This window comes from Neomonachus schauinslandi, chromosome 8 (assembly GCF_002201575.2).
Source record: "Neomonachus schauinslandi chromosome 8, ASM220157v2, whole genome shotgun sequence".
NCBI classification, from domain to species: domain Eukaryota; kingdom Metazoa; phylum Chordata; class Mammalia; order Carnivora; family Phocidae; genus Neomonachus; species Neomonachus schauinslandi.
Window position 1 is genome coordinate 62,754,217 of NC_058410.1, and position 12,762 is coordinate 62,766,978.

The 12,762-nt window shown below is 39.2% G+C and overlaps 1 protein-coding gene across 8 annotated transcripts in view; it reads right to left on the reverse strand.

The window, feature by feature from the left end:
* Positions 1-12,762, reverse strand: part of KLHL32 (kelch like family member 32) — a 210,781-nt gene that overhangs the window by 147,163 nt on the left and 50,856 nt on the right. For 6 of the 8 annotated variants that reach the window (XM_021693407.1, XM_021693401.1, XM_021693403.1 and 3 more), the window contains exon 3: positions 650-757. The exons of the other annotated variants lie outside the window; for them this stretch is intronic. In XM_021693407.1, the coding sequence (XP_021549082.1) occupies positions 650-757 (108 nt within the window). The remainder of the gene's footprint in view (positions 1-649; positions 758-12,762) is intronic. 8 annotated transcript variants of the gene reach the window in all.

Here is a 12,762-nt window from a genome sequence, read left to right on the forward strand (position 1 = left end):
AAAAGTGAGCTCCCAACATTCTTCAAGACCCAAATACCACCTTCTCTGTGAAAGTTTGTACTGATGGCCCCAGCTGAGCATATCCTCCTTTTTGTCTCCACTGTATCTTGTATTCTGCTTCTATTATATTTCCGAACACAATGAGGATGTGTGATTATGTCTATGCCTCTTTTCCCCACCGGGATGTGGGCCCGCCAAGAGAAGAGGCCCTTATTTTAGCATAGAAGACACTAAACCTAAGTTGAATAAAATGGAATTAAAAAACAAAAGTATATAAAAACTTCTTGGAGCTTTACATTTTTTTTAAGCCAATAAAGCCATGATTAAGTAATGGAGCTTCAGTAATAACAATTCAAGTCATTTTGCAAACTCTTTCCCATAAGATGGTTCTTTAGGCTGTTTTAAAATTATACCAGCAAGCCACTGAGCTCAGATTAAAATATTATGTTCCCTGGGTCATATTTAAACTCAAATTGTTTTACTTACCTTTTCATCATTTTAGTTATAAAATTAAGGAGATGTGAACTTTTTTTTAAAAAGTTAAAATGAATAACAAGAAAAATACCTAAATCTCATGCCTCAAGGATAATCCCCTCTGGCTAGCTGCAGTTAAAACATTAAGCCTCTCAGATGACATGTGGTACCATACCTGGCCCGTGTATGCAAACTCCAGGGCCTGCTTCAAGCCAAGGCTGGTCACACCGTGTAAATTCACCTCGTCTGCTCCACTTTCCACCATACAGAGACTGAACATTGCCTGAGGTGGGAGAGAACGAGAGAGATGGGGAGTTACTTAAAAAGCAAGAGAACAGAGGAGGAGCAAGATGGCGGAGGAGTAGGAGACCTAAATTTTATCTGGTCCCAGGAATTCAGCTAGATAGGTATCAAACCATTCTGAACACCTATAAACTCAATAGGAGATTGAAGAAAAGAATAGCAGCAACTCTGAACAGAAAAGCAACCACTTTCTGGAAGGTAGGATGTGCGGAGAAGTGAATCCGAGGCGATATTTGGGAAGATGATGGGGAGCCTCCATCAGCCGCTACCGGCAAGTGATAGAGCCATGGAGCACAAAATCAGAACTTTTAGAAGTCTACTCCGCTGAGGGATGTCGCTCCAGTGGCTAAGTGGGGGGTGGGACCCTCGCTGGGACAGTGTGGTCTCAGGACCCTCAGGGTCACAGAAAGACCGGGGGTGACTGAGTGCAGCAGAGCTCCCAGGTATCAGAGCAGGGAAGCCGGCTGCAAAGACCGAGCAGAGAAGTGGGCTCTCAGTTCAGGGTTGCCATAAACCATGATCAGCGGCACAGTTGGGCCACTGCTCTTCCAGCAGGGACCCAACAAGTGGCAGATATGGGGAGATTTCCCTTCCTCCCCTGGGGAGGAGCAGCGCGGAGCACACCGCAGGAATCTGCTGGGTTTGGAGACTCCACACGGGGTCGTATGCCAGAGATAGAAACGCTCGCAAACGGGATTGTGTGCCAGAGAAAAAAACGCTCGGTCACAGGCTGGGTGAGCACGGAGTACGGCTGGAGACCAAGGAGAGGGGAGTGATTGACTGCTTTCCTCTGGGGGCTCACTGAGGAGTGGGGCCCCGAGTTCTCGGCTCCACTGGGGCAGAGACTGGGAGGCTGCCATTTTCACTCTCGTCCTCCAAAGCTATATGGAAAGCTTGCAGGGAACAAAAGCTCCCAGGAGGAAACTGGAGCAGGTGACTTAGCCCGGCCCCCGGCAAGGGCGGGGCAATTCCATCAATGGCAGAGATATTTGAGAACCACTGCAACAGGCCCCTCCCCCAGAAGATCAGCAAGAACAGCCAGCCAAGACCAAGTTTACCAATCAATGAGAATGGGAGAATGCCAGCACTAGGGGAATCCAGCACATAGAATTCATGGCTTTTTTCCCCCATGATTCTTTACTCTTTCAAAGTTAATTTTTTAAATGTTCTTTATTTTTTTCTTTTTCTATTTTTATTTGAATTTTTCTTTTTCCCTTTTTCAACCAACATCTTATCAATTCCATTTTTTAAAATCTTTTTTATTTTTCATTTTTAGAGTCATATTCTACCCTTTCATTGTAGTTAACCTTATTCTTTGTGTGTGTGTGTGTGTATATATATATATATATGTTGTTCTCTCTTTAAAACTGTCAGATACAGTTTCTTCTAAAAGACCAAAAATATACCCTAAATCTCTAGTGTATGGCTTTTCTCTAGTCTCCTGGCTGATAACATTCTCTTTTTTTTTTTTTTAATTTCTCTTCTTTCTTTTTTCAACCAACTTCTTATCTTATCAATTCCTTTTATAAAATCTTTTATAATTTTCATCTTTACAGTCATATTCCATCCCTTCATCGTATTTACCCTTATTTTTGTACATATATAAGTTTTTCTTTCTTCAAAATTTTGGGAGGCAGTTTCTTCTAACAGACCAAAATACACCCAAAATCTAGTGTGTGGCACTGATCTATTCACCAGCCTGATCATATTTGATCATATTCTTTCTTTTCTTTCTTTCTTTCCCTTTCTTTTCCCCTGGGTTTCGGGTCTCTTCTGATTTGTTTAGTGTATATTTTTCTGGGGTCGTTTTTACCCTGTTAGCATTTTGTTCTCTCATTCATCTATTCTCCTCTGGACAAAATGACAAGACAGAAAAACTCACCTCAAAAAAAAGAACAAGAGGAGTAACGACTGCCAGGGACCTAATCAATACAGACATTAGTAAGATGTCAGAACTAGAGTTCAGAATGACGATTTTAAAAATACTAGCTGGGCTTGAAAAAAGCATGGAAGATACTAGAGAATCCCTTTCTGGAGAAATAAAAACTAAAATCTAACCAAGTAGAAATCAAAAAGGCTATTAATGAGGTGCAATAAAAAATGGAGGCTTTAACTTCTAGGATAAATAAGGCAGAAGAGAAAATTAGTGATACAGAAGACCAAATGATGGAGAATAAAGAAGCTGAGAAAAAGAGATAAACAACTACTGGATCACGAGGGCAGAATTTGAGAGATAAGTGATACCATAAGACGAAACAATATTAGAATAATTGGGATCCCAGAAGAAGAAGAAAGAAAGAGAGGGGCAGAAGGTATATTGGAGCAAATTATAGCAGAAAACTTCCCTAATTTGGGGAAGGAAACAGGCATCAAAATCCAGGAGAGGCAGAGAACCCCCCTCAAAATAAATAAAAATAGGTCAACACTCCAACATCTAATAGTAAAACTTACAAGTCGCAGAGACAAAAAGAAAATCCTGAAAGCCGCTCAGGACAAGAGGTCTGTGTAACCTACAATGGTAGAAACATTAGATTGGGAGCAGACCTATCCACAGAGACCTGGCAGGCCAGAAAGGACTGGCATGATATATTCAGAGCACTAAGCGAGAAAAACATGCAGCCAAGAGTACTATATCCAGCTAGGCTGTCATTGAAAATAGAAGGAGAGATAAAAACCTTCCAGGACAAACAAAAACTAAAAGAATTTGCAAACACCAAACGAGCCATACAAGAAATATTGAAAGGGGTCCTCTAAGCAAAGAGAGAACCTAAAAGTAACATAGACCAGAAAGGAATAGAGAAAATATACAGTAACAGTCACCTTACAGGCAATACAATGGCACTAAACTCTTATCTTTCAATAGCTACCCTGAATGTAAATGGGCTAAATGCCCCAATCAAAAGACATAGGGTATCAGATTGGATAAAAAAAACAAGACCCATCGATATGCTACCTGCAAGAACTCATTTTAGACCCAACGACACCTCCAGATTGAAAGTAAGGGGGTGGAAAACCATTTATCATGTAATGGACAGCAAAAGAAAGCTGGGGTGGCAATCCCTATATCAGACAAATTAGATTTTAAACCAAAGACTATAAAATAGATGAGGAAGGACACTATATCCTCCTTAAAGGGTCTATCCAACAAGAAGATCTAACAATTTTAAATATCTATGCCCTTAACATGGGAGCAGCCAATTATATAAGCCAATTAATAACAAAATCAAAGCAACACATTGACAACAATACAGTAATAGTAGGGGACTTTAACACCCCCCTCACTGAAATGGACAGATCATCTAAGCAAAAGATCAACAAGGAAATAAAGGCTTTAAATGACACACTGGACCAAATGGACTTCACAGATATATTCAGAACATTCCATCCCAAAGCAACAGAATACACATTCTTCTCTAGTGCCCATGGAACAGTCTCCAGAATAAATCACATCCTAGGTCACAAATCAGGTCTCAACCGGTATCAAAAGACTGGGATCATTCCCTGTATATTTTTGGACCACAGTGCTTTGAAACTAGAACTCAACCACAAGAGGAAAGTCAGAAAGAACTCAAATACATGAAGGCTAAAAAGCATCCTACTAAAGAATGAATGGGTCAACCAGGAAATCAAAGAAGAATTAAAAAAATTCATGGGAACAAATGAAAATGAAAACACAACTGTTCAAAATCTTTGGGATGCAGCAAAGGCCGTCCTAAGAGGAAAGTATATAGCAATACAAGCCTTTCTCAAGAAACAAGAAAGGTCTCAAATACACAACCTAAACCTACACCTAAAGGAGCTGGAGAAAGAACAGCAAATAAAGCCTAAACCCAGCAGGAGAAGAGAAACAATAAAGATCAGAGCAGAAATCAATGAAATAGAAACCAAAAGAACAGTAGAACAGATCAACGAAACTAGGAGCTGGTTCTTTGAAAGAATAAGATTGATAAACCCCTGGCCAGACTTATCAAAAAGAAAAGTGAAACAACCCAAATAAATAAAATCATGGATGAAAGAGGAGAGATCACAACCAACACCAAAGAAATACAAACAATTATAAGAACATATTATGAGCAACTACATGCCAGCAAATTAGATAATCTAGAAGAAATGGATGCATTCCTAGAGATGTATCAACTACCAAAACTGAACCAGGAAGAAATAGAAAACCTGAACAGACCTATAACCCCTAAGGAAATTGAAGCAGTCATCAAAAATCTCCCAACAAACAAAAGCCCAGGGCCAGATGGCTTCCCAGGGGAATTCTACCAAACATTTAAAGAAGAATTAATACCTTTTGTTCTGAAATTGTTCCTTTTCAAAAAATAGAAATGGAAGGAAAACTTCCAAACTCATTTTATGAGGCCAGCATTACCTTGATCCCAAAACCAGACAAAGACCCCATCAAAAAGAATTATAGACCAATATCCTTGATGAACATGGATGCAAAAATTCTCACCAAAATACTAGTCAATAGGATCCAACAGTACATTAAAAGGATTATTCACCACGACCAAGTGGGATTTATTCCTGGGCTGCAAGGTTGGTTCAACATCCACAAATCAATCAAGGTGATACAATACATTAATAAAAGAAAGAACAAGAACCATATGATCCTCTCAATAGATGCAGAAAAAGCATTTGACAAAGTACAGCATCCTTTCTTGATTAAAACTCTTCAGAGTGTATGGATAGAGGGTACATACCTCAATATCATAAAAGCCATCTATGACAAACTCACAGCGAATATCATTCTCAATAGGGAAAAACTAAGAGCTTTTCCCCTAGGGTCAGGAACACGGCAGGGATGTCCACTATCACCACTGCTATTCAACATAGTACTAGAAGTCCTAGCCACAGCAATAAGACAACAAAAAGAAATAAAAGGCATCTGAATCAGCAATGAAGAAGTCAAACTCTCACTCTTTGCAGATGATATGATATTTTATGTGGAAAACCCAAAAGACTCCACCCCAAAACTGCTAGAACTCATATAGGAATTCAGTAAACTGGCAGGATAATAACAAATAATCCTAAAATTTGTATGGAACCAGAAAAGACCCCAAATAGCCAGAGGAATGTTGAAAAAGAAAAACCAAAGCTGGTGGCATCACAATTCCAGACTTCAAGCTCTATTACAAAGCTGTAATCATCAAGACAGCATGGTACTGGCACAAAAACAGACACATAGATCAATGGAACAGAATAGAGAGTCCAGAAATAGGCCCTCAACTCTATGGTCAACTAATCTTCAACAAAGCAGGAAACAATGTCCAATGGAAAAAAGACAGTCTCTTCAACAAATGGTGTTGGGAAAATTGGACAGCCACATGCAGAAGAATGAAACTGGACCATTTCCTTACACCACACACAAAAATAGACTCAAAATGGATGAGAACTAAATGTGAGACAGGAATCCATCAAAATCCTAGAGGAGAACACAGGCAGTAACCTCTTTGACTTTAACTACAGCAACTTCTTCCTAGAAACATCGCCAAAGGCAAGGGAAGTAAGGGCAAAAATGAACTATTGGGACTTCATCAAGATAAAAAGCTTTTGCACAGCAAATGAAACAGTCAACAAAAACCAAAAGACAACCAACAGAATGGGAGAAGATATTTGCAAGTGACATATCAGATAAAGGGCTAGTATCCAAAATCTATAAAGAATTCATCAAACTCAACACCCAAAGAGTAAATAATCCAATCAAGAAATGGGCAGAAGACATGAACAGCCATTTTTCCAAAGAAGACATCCAAATGGCCAATAGACACATGAAAAAGTGCTCAACATCACTCAGCATCAGGGAAATACAAATCAAAACCTCAATGAGATACCACCTCACACCAGTCAGAATGGCTAAACTTAACAAGTCAGGAAACGACAGATGTTGGCAGGGATGCGGAGAAAGGAGAACCCTCCTACACTGTTGGTGGGAATGCAAGCTGGGGCAGCCACTCTGGAAAACAGAATGGACGTTCCTCAAAAAGTTGAAAATAGAGCTACCCTACGACCCAGCAATTGCACTACTGGGTATTTACCCCAAAGATACAAATGTAGTGATCCGAAGTGGTACCTGCACCCCAATGTTTATAGCAGCAATGTCCACAATAGCCAAACTATGGAAAGAGCCAAGATGTCGATCAACAGATGAATGGATAAAGAAGATGTGATATATATATATATATATATATATATATATATATATATATATATATACACAATGGAATATTATGCAGCCATCAAAAAACCCCTGAAATCTTGCCATTTGCAATGACGTGGATGGAACTAGAGGGTATTATGCTGAGCAAAATAAGTCAATTAGAGAAAGAGAAGCATCATATGATCTCACTGATATGAGGAATTCTTAATCTCAGGAAACAAACAGGGTTGTTGGACTGGTGGGGTGGTGGGAGGGATGGGGTGGCTGGGTGGTAGACATTGGGGAGGGTATGCGCTATGGTGAGCGCTGTGAATTGTGTAAGACTGATGAATCATAGACCTGTACCTCTGAAACAAATAATACATTGTATGTTAAAAAAAAAAAAAAAAAGATAGTAGGAAGGGAGAAATGAAGGAGGGGAAATCGGAGGGGGAGACGATTCATGAGAGACTAGGGACTCTGAGAAACAAACTGAGGGTTTTAGAGGGGAGGGGGCTGGGGGGATGGGTTAGCCCGGTGATGGGTATTAAGGAGGGCACGTATTGAATGGAGCACTGGGTGTTATATGCAAACAATGAATCATGGAACACTACATCAAAAACTAATGATGTAATGAATGGTAACTAACATAACATAATAAAATAAAATTTTTTTTAAAAATGCAAAAAAATAAAAAGGGCAAGAGAACAAGACAAAGTCCTAGACTAGGAAAGAGAAACACTGTGTAAGTTAACGATTGATTTTGGTTTTTGAAACGCTTCTACAAAAAGCCACCACAAATCACTTTGCTGTCTAAACACAGTAATACATGAATGGCATTGTAGCCCTCACACACACAGTCCCATTGAATCCCAGGGCTGCTGGCATGACTGCGTTTAGGCTCACTCACCGAACTCATTCTCTGGATCCAGGGTCTCACCACTACCATGAAATCTGGAGTAGTTCCAAATGCTCTTGCCAACAGGACATGGAAAGTATCAACTTTGTCCCCTGACTTCTCTGCCTTTTTTCTGCCTTGTCTCAATGACACACCCCATTCCTCTCATCTGCCATGTATCATATCCTCTATTCCAGTGGTTCTCAAAATGTGGACCCTGGACCAGCAATATCAGCATCACCTGGGAACCTTAGAGGACAGATTCCTGAAGCCCCAGCTCAGACCTACTAAATCAGAAACTCACAGTGGGGCCCAGCAATGTGCATTATGATTGGCCATCATGACTCTGATGGCCACTTGAGTTTGAGAACCACTGTCTAAGTTCTTTAGTGAAAATCAATTTGCCCCAAACCAATTCACCAAATGGCCAATGTATTGAAAATCAGTTCTACTGGATGATCAGTATGCCAAGTGAAAACTTGAAAACTAAAAAAATGAAAACTTGACAAATTAAAAAAAAATGCATTGGCTTGTCCCATGTCCAAAAACAAACAAACAAATGCACAGTAATTTGTACACTTGTAACAAGTTTGACTTAACAGGTGTAAAGAAAATATTCCATTTTGGGTTACCAGTGATGAAAAGCACTATTTAGAAAAGTATACATCTATATAGTGAAGAATTAACCTTATGCAAAGGGAGCTCTAGTCTTTTCCTTTGGCTTATGGAAAGTGATCTCTAGGCCCTTGGAATATCCTGCCAGACAGGAGTGTCCTTGTTTGTCTGGGAACTTTGGCCAATGACAGTCTAACAACGTGATTTATGATGGGGGTTTGGGCCACACCATATCAGTTCTGACCTCCAGGGGAACTGGAGACTAAAGGTACTAGCCTGACCTCTAGGAAAGGGTGGAGACGAGAGGTCAATCACATGGGCAATCTGTAACTGAGCCCCAGTAAAAACTCTGGACACCAAAAGTTCGGGTGAGTGTCCCTGGTTGGCAGTCCTCTGTGCATTTTGTCACTTAGTGTGGCCAGGAGGAGATACACTATGACTCCACAGAGGGAGGAGGGCCACCAGCTCTGTATGTGGTCCCCTTCTGGATTCTGCCCAATGTGTCTCTTTCCTTGTCTAATTCCAATTTGTATCTCTCCCTGTAATAAGCCAATTTCTGTGAGTATAAAAGCTTTCAGTGAGTTCTGTGATACTTCCTAGTAAATTATCGAATATGAGAATAGTTGTAGGAATCCCTTCAAACTTGCAGTTGGCATCAGAAGTGATAGAAGTCTTAAGGGAACTGTCCCTTCAAATTCTGCAGCTTAGCTAACTTCATAAAGAAGTAGGGGAAAAAAAAAACCCTTACTCTTCTATATGGTAATATTTTAGTTCACACTAAATTTTTTAATATTATAAATGTGATTTTTTTATTTGCCAATGTATTAATATTCATCTCTTAGCAATTTTTATGTTGATAAGTTTATTTTTGAGCCTCATAATTCTGTACACTTTAATATATATTGAATGGTGGTTTTTTTGTTTTGTTTTTTCAGAGGGGGGAGGAGCAGAAGGAGGAGAGAGAGAATCCCAAGCAGGCCCCACACCCAGCATGGAGCCCAATGCGGGGCTCGATCTCATGACCCTGAGATCATGACCTGAGCTGAAACCAAGAGTCAGACACTTAACCGACTGAGCCACCCAGGCATCCCTGAATGGTGGTATTAATTGATGGTCCATTATTCTTTCTGGAGATCCTCATTTCTATCTCACTCCATTAGAGATTTCTGAATTCTCATAATGAATAGAATTCTCTTTGTTAGCTTAATTTATAGTTAAAATTTTAATTGTTAGAAATATAAAACTAGGGGCACCTGGGGGGCTTAGTCGGTTAAGCATCTGCCTTTGGCTCAGGTCATGACCCCAGGACCCTGAGATTGAGCCCTGAATCAGGCTCCTTGCTCAGCGGGGAGCCTGCTTCTCCCTCTCCCTCTGCCTGCCACTTCCCCTGCTTGTGCTCTCTCTCCCTCTGTCAAATAAATAAAATCTTAAAAAAAAAAAAAGAAATACAAAATTATTGCTCTCTTGTCATTTGACAAATCTTCTAGAGTATTTTAAATGCTTATAATTTGAGAAAATAAAAAGAAAAATGTTCAAAATATCCTAAAGACATTGGCAGTATGTAATGTGTAACATACATAATTATATTTGCTATATTAAATAGCAAACGTTTAGAATATTTTACTTTCAGGAATTTACTTTATCATGAATAAATGAAATCTGACATTCCTTTAGAAGCTGTTAATGGTGAATGGACAATATGGTATATCTGGCAACTTGGTTAGTTAGGGAGTTGATCTGGCTTGCTGCTGGTGCCACTGGGAGTAAAGGTACTACATGATTGGTAAAGACCACTGTCTTTGAAGTCACATAATCCTTGGTTTGGTGAACCACAGTGATTAAGGGCAAACTTGTAATCAAACTATTCTGGGTTTGATTACAAACACTGGCAAGTGACTGGGACAAACACGTAACCTCTCTCTGACTCAGTTTTCTTGTCCAAAAAATGGGGCCAAAAAGTGTACCCACTTCATGAACTTGTTTGAAGATTAGATGACAGTGTATATATGAAGTATTCAATATAGTGCCGGTATATGGCAAGGTCTTAGTGAAACTTATATACTGTAAAAATGATGAGATAGAATTAAGTTTCTTTTATGTATTCTTTGGTTAAAAGCAGTGATACATTAGGAATACTAGTCTCTGGATTGTGTTTTTGTTTTTTTTTTTTAATCAAGTGCAGCTATGGATAAAAAGGGCTATCAGAAAATTGATTTTAATGTAAATGGATTCTGCTTATGCATCTGTGAAAGATCTAAAATCAAAACTAGGGACATCTGGCTCACACAGTTAGTAGAACATGCAACTCTTGACCTCAGAGTCGTGAGCTCAGGCCCCATATTGGGCGTGGAGCCTACTTAAAAAAAATAAATCAATAAAATTTCAAAACTAAAAAGCACAGGTCACAATAAAAAAAGACTTTCCATTTATGTAATTCTGAATTTGCTTCTAGACTTCACATAGACACTCTAAAAAAAAAAAAAAAAACCCTGAAAGAAATTTCAGTTGTTTTCAATGTCTGTTCTTTATCATACAGATGCTTCAATTTTTAATATTCCCAACGCTAATTTCTTTTTTCAGATCTTCCAAGTTGTAATTGCACCTGAAATGGTGACCGGCTGCTCTCCATCAACTCCACTGTTGACAGAAATGACTCAGACTGCAGAAGGATTATCTGGTTAATGAAATGCAAAAAGTTCCTGAGAGCAAAGATTAACTAAGAGAACAAGCCGCCAAGGGAGTTTTTTGAATCTGCTTTCCTTGGAGTCTTTCAAAAGCAATCACAGCCAAGGCGGCATAGAAGAGGCATCCTCAACCAGGGAGCTGATGAACTTGAAGCCTGGCTTGGTAGAGTCAGAGAGAGACACCCCTTAAATAATGTACATATGTAATTGTACATGTTTGGACAAGCAATAAAGGAACACCAAATTGGTCACTGTGGTTATGTTAGAGGGTACTACTCTTAAGGGAAGGAAAAGACTATGAATTTTACTTTATTTACACAGTCTTATTTGGATCATTACAATAAATATGTGTTACCTATGTATTTCTAACAACTGCCTTTTGAAAACTTTGTTTTAGTTTTAATATTCAGGGCTGTGCAGAAAGACATATCTGATTCAAATCCTGGGTCTATAACCTATGGTCAGTTCACCTTGAACATGTGACCTTTGACTAATGTATTAATTTCTCTGAACCTCAGGCCCTTTTTATCTGTAATACAGAGACAGTACAAACCTCATAGGGTTGTCTTGAGGTTTAGACACAATTATGTTTAATGTCAGGCATACTACCTGGCACATAGTAGATGCTTAATAAATAGAAGCTGTTATTCTAATTCAAGCTGAATGCCTACTTTTCCACGTCTCTCTTTGATCCCAGTTGGAACGAGAGCTAAGAAACAGCTCCTCCTCTGCCCTCTGCCCAAATCTGTTTCTTAAAATACGTTCCTAATAACAGTCCCACTCAAAATCCCTATGTCTGGCTACAGGACTTTACTCCTACACCCTACTTTAAGGACTGACCACAGCATAGACCATCACCGCCATTCCCATAAACACACAACTTCCATTCTGATATCATATCATATAGTCTTAGAAACTTAATGTTATAAATTTAAAACATGATAATTTTTAAAAGTTACAAAACCAGTTAAGTAGAAGAAAAAAGGAAACTATTAAATCAAGGTCTATGTTTTGGGTTTAATAAACTTATAAGACACCTCAATTAGAAGAAGGCACAATGGATACCACTGAAGTAAAGAAGAACCCAGTCATCTGTCAACTAGTGAAGCTTGTGAAACGTCAAGAGCCTGTGAAACAATGTCAAGAGAGCTTCTGGAGCCCACAGGGCGGGACAAAGTGTCCTTTGGTAGCAAAAGAGTTGATAGAACCATGGATGCTATCTTTTAGCATTGAATGTCCTGAAAAGGTAAGCTGTAAGCTCCATGAAAGTGGGCACCATATCTTCCTTACTCACTGTGGAGCCCCTAGACCCTAGCACTGCATGCATGCAATAAATACAGATGAAGGAAGGAAAGAAGGAAGGAAGGAACCAACACGCTCTTCAAAAATTCAGATGATGATGAAGCTACAGATGATGTTCAGCTGTTTCACATTGTTGTAAACAAAAATAATTAATCTGACATGGGAAACAATTTTCTGGGCGCAAGTGTTTTAGACAAGTAGCTAAAGTAGCTACAATTAAAGAGAAGGAATATCTACCATAAGCTAGGTACAAATTAGTTCATTTGTAGACATTTAGAAAAAAGAACATATGGCAAGGCCCTCTATCAAGCCACAACATTCTGCCAAAGCATGGGATAAGGTTC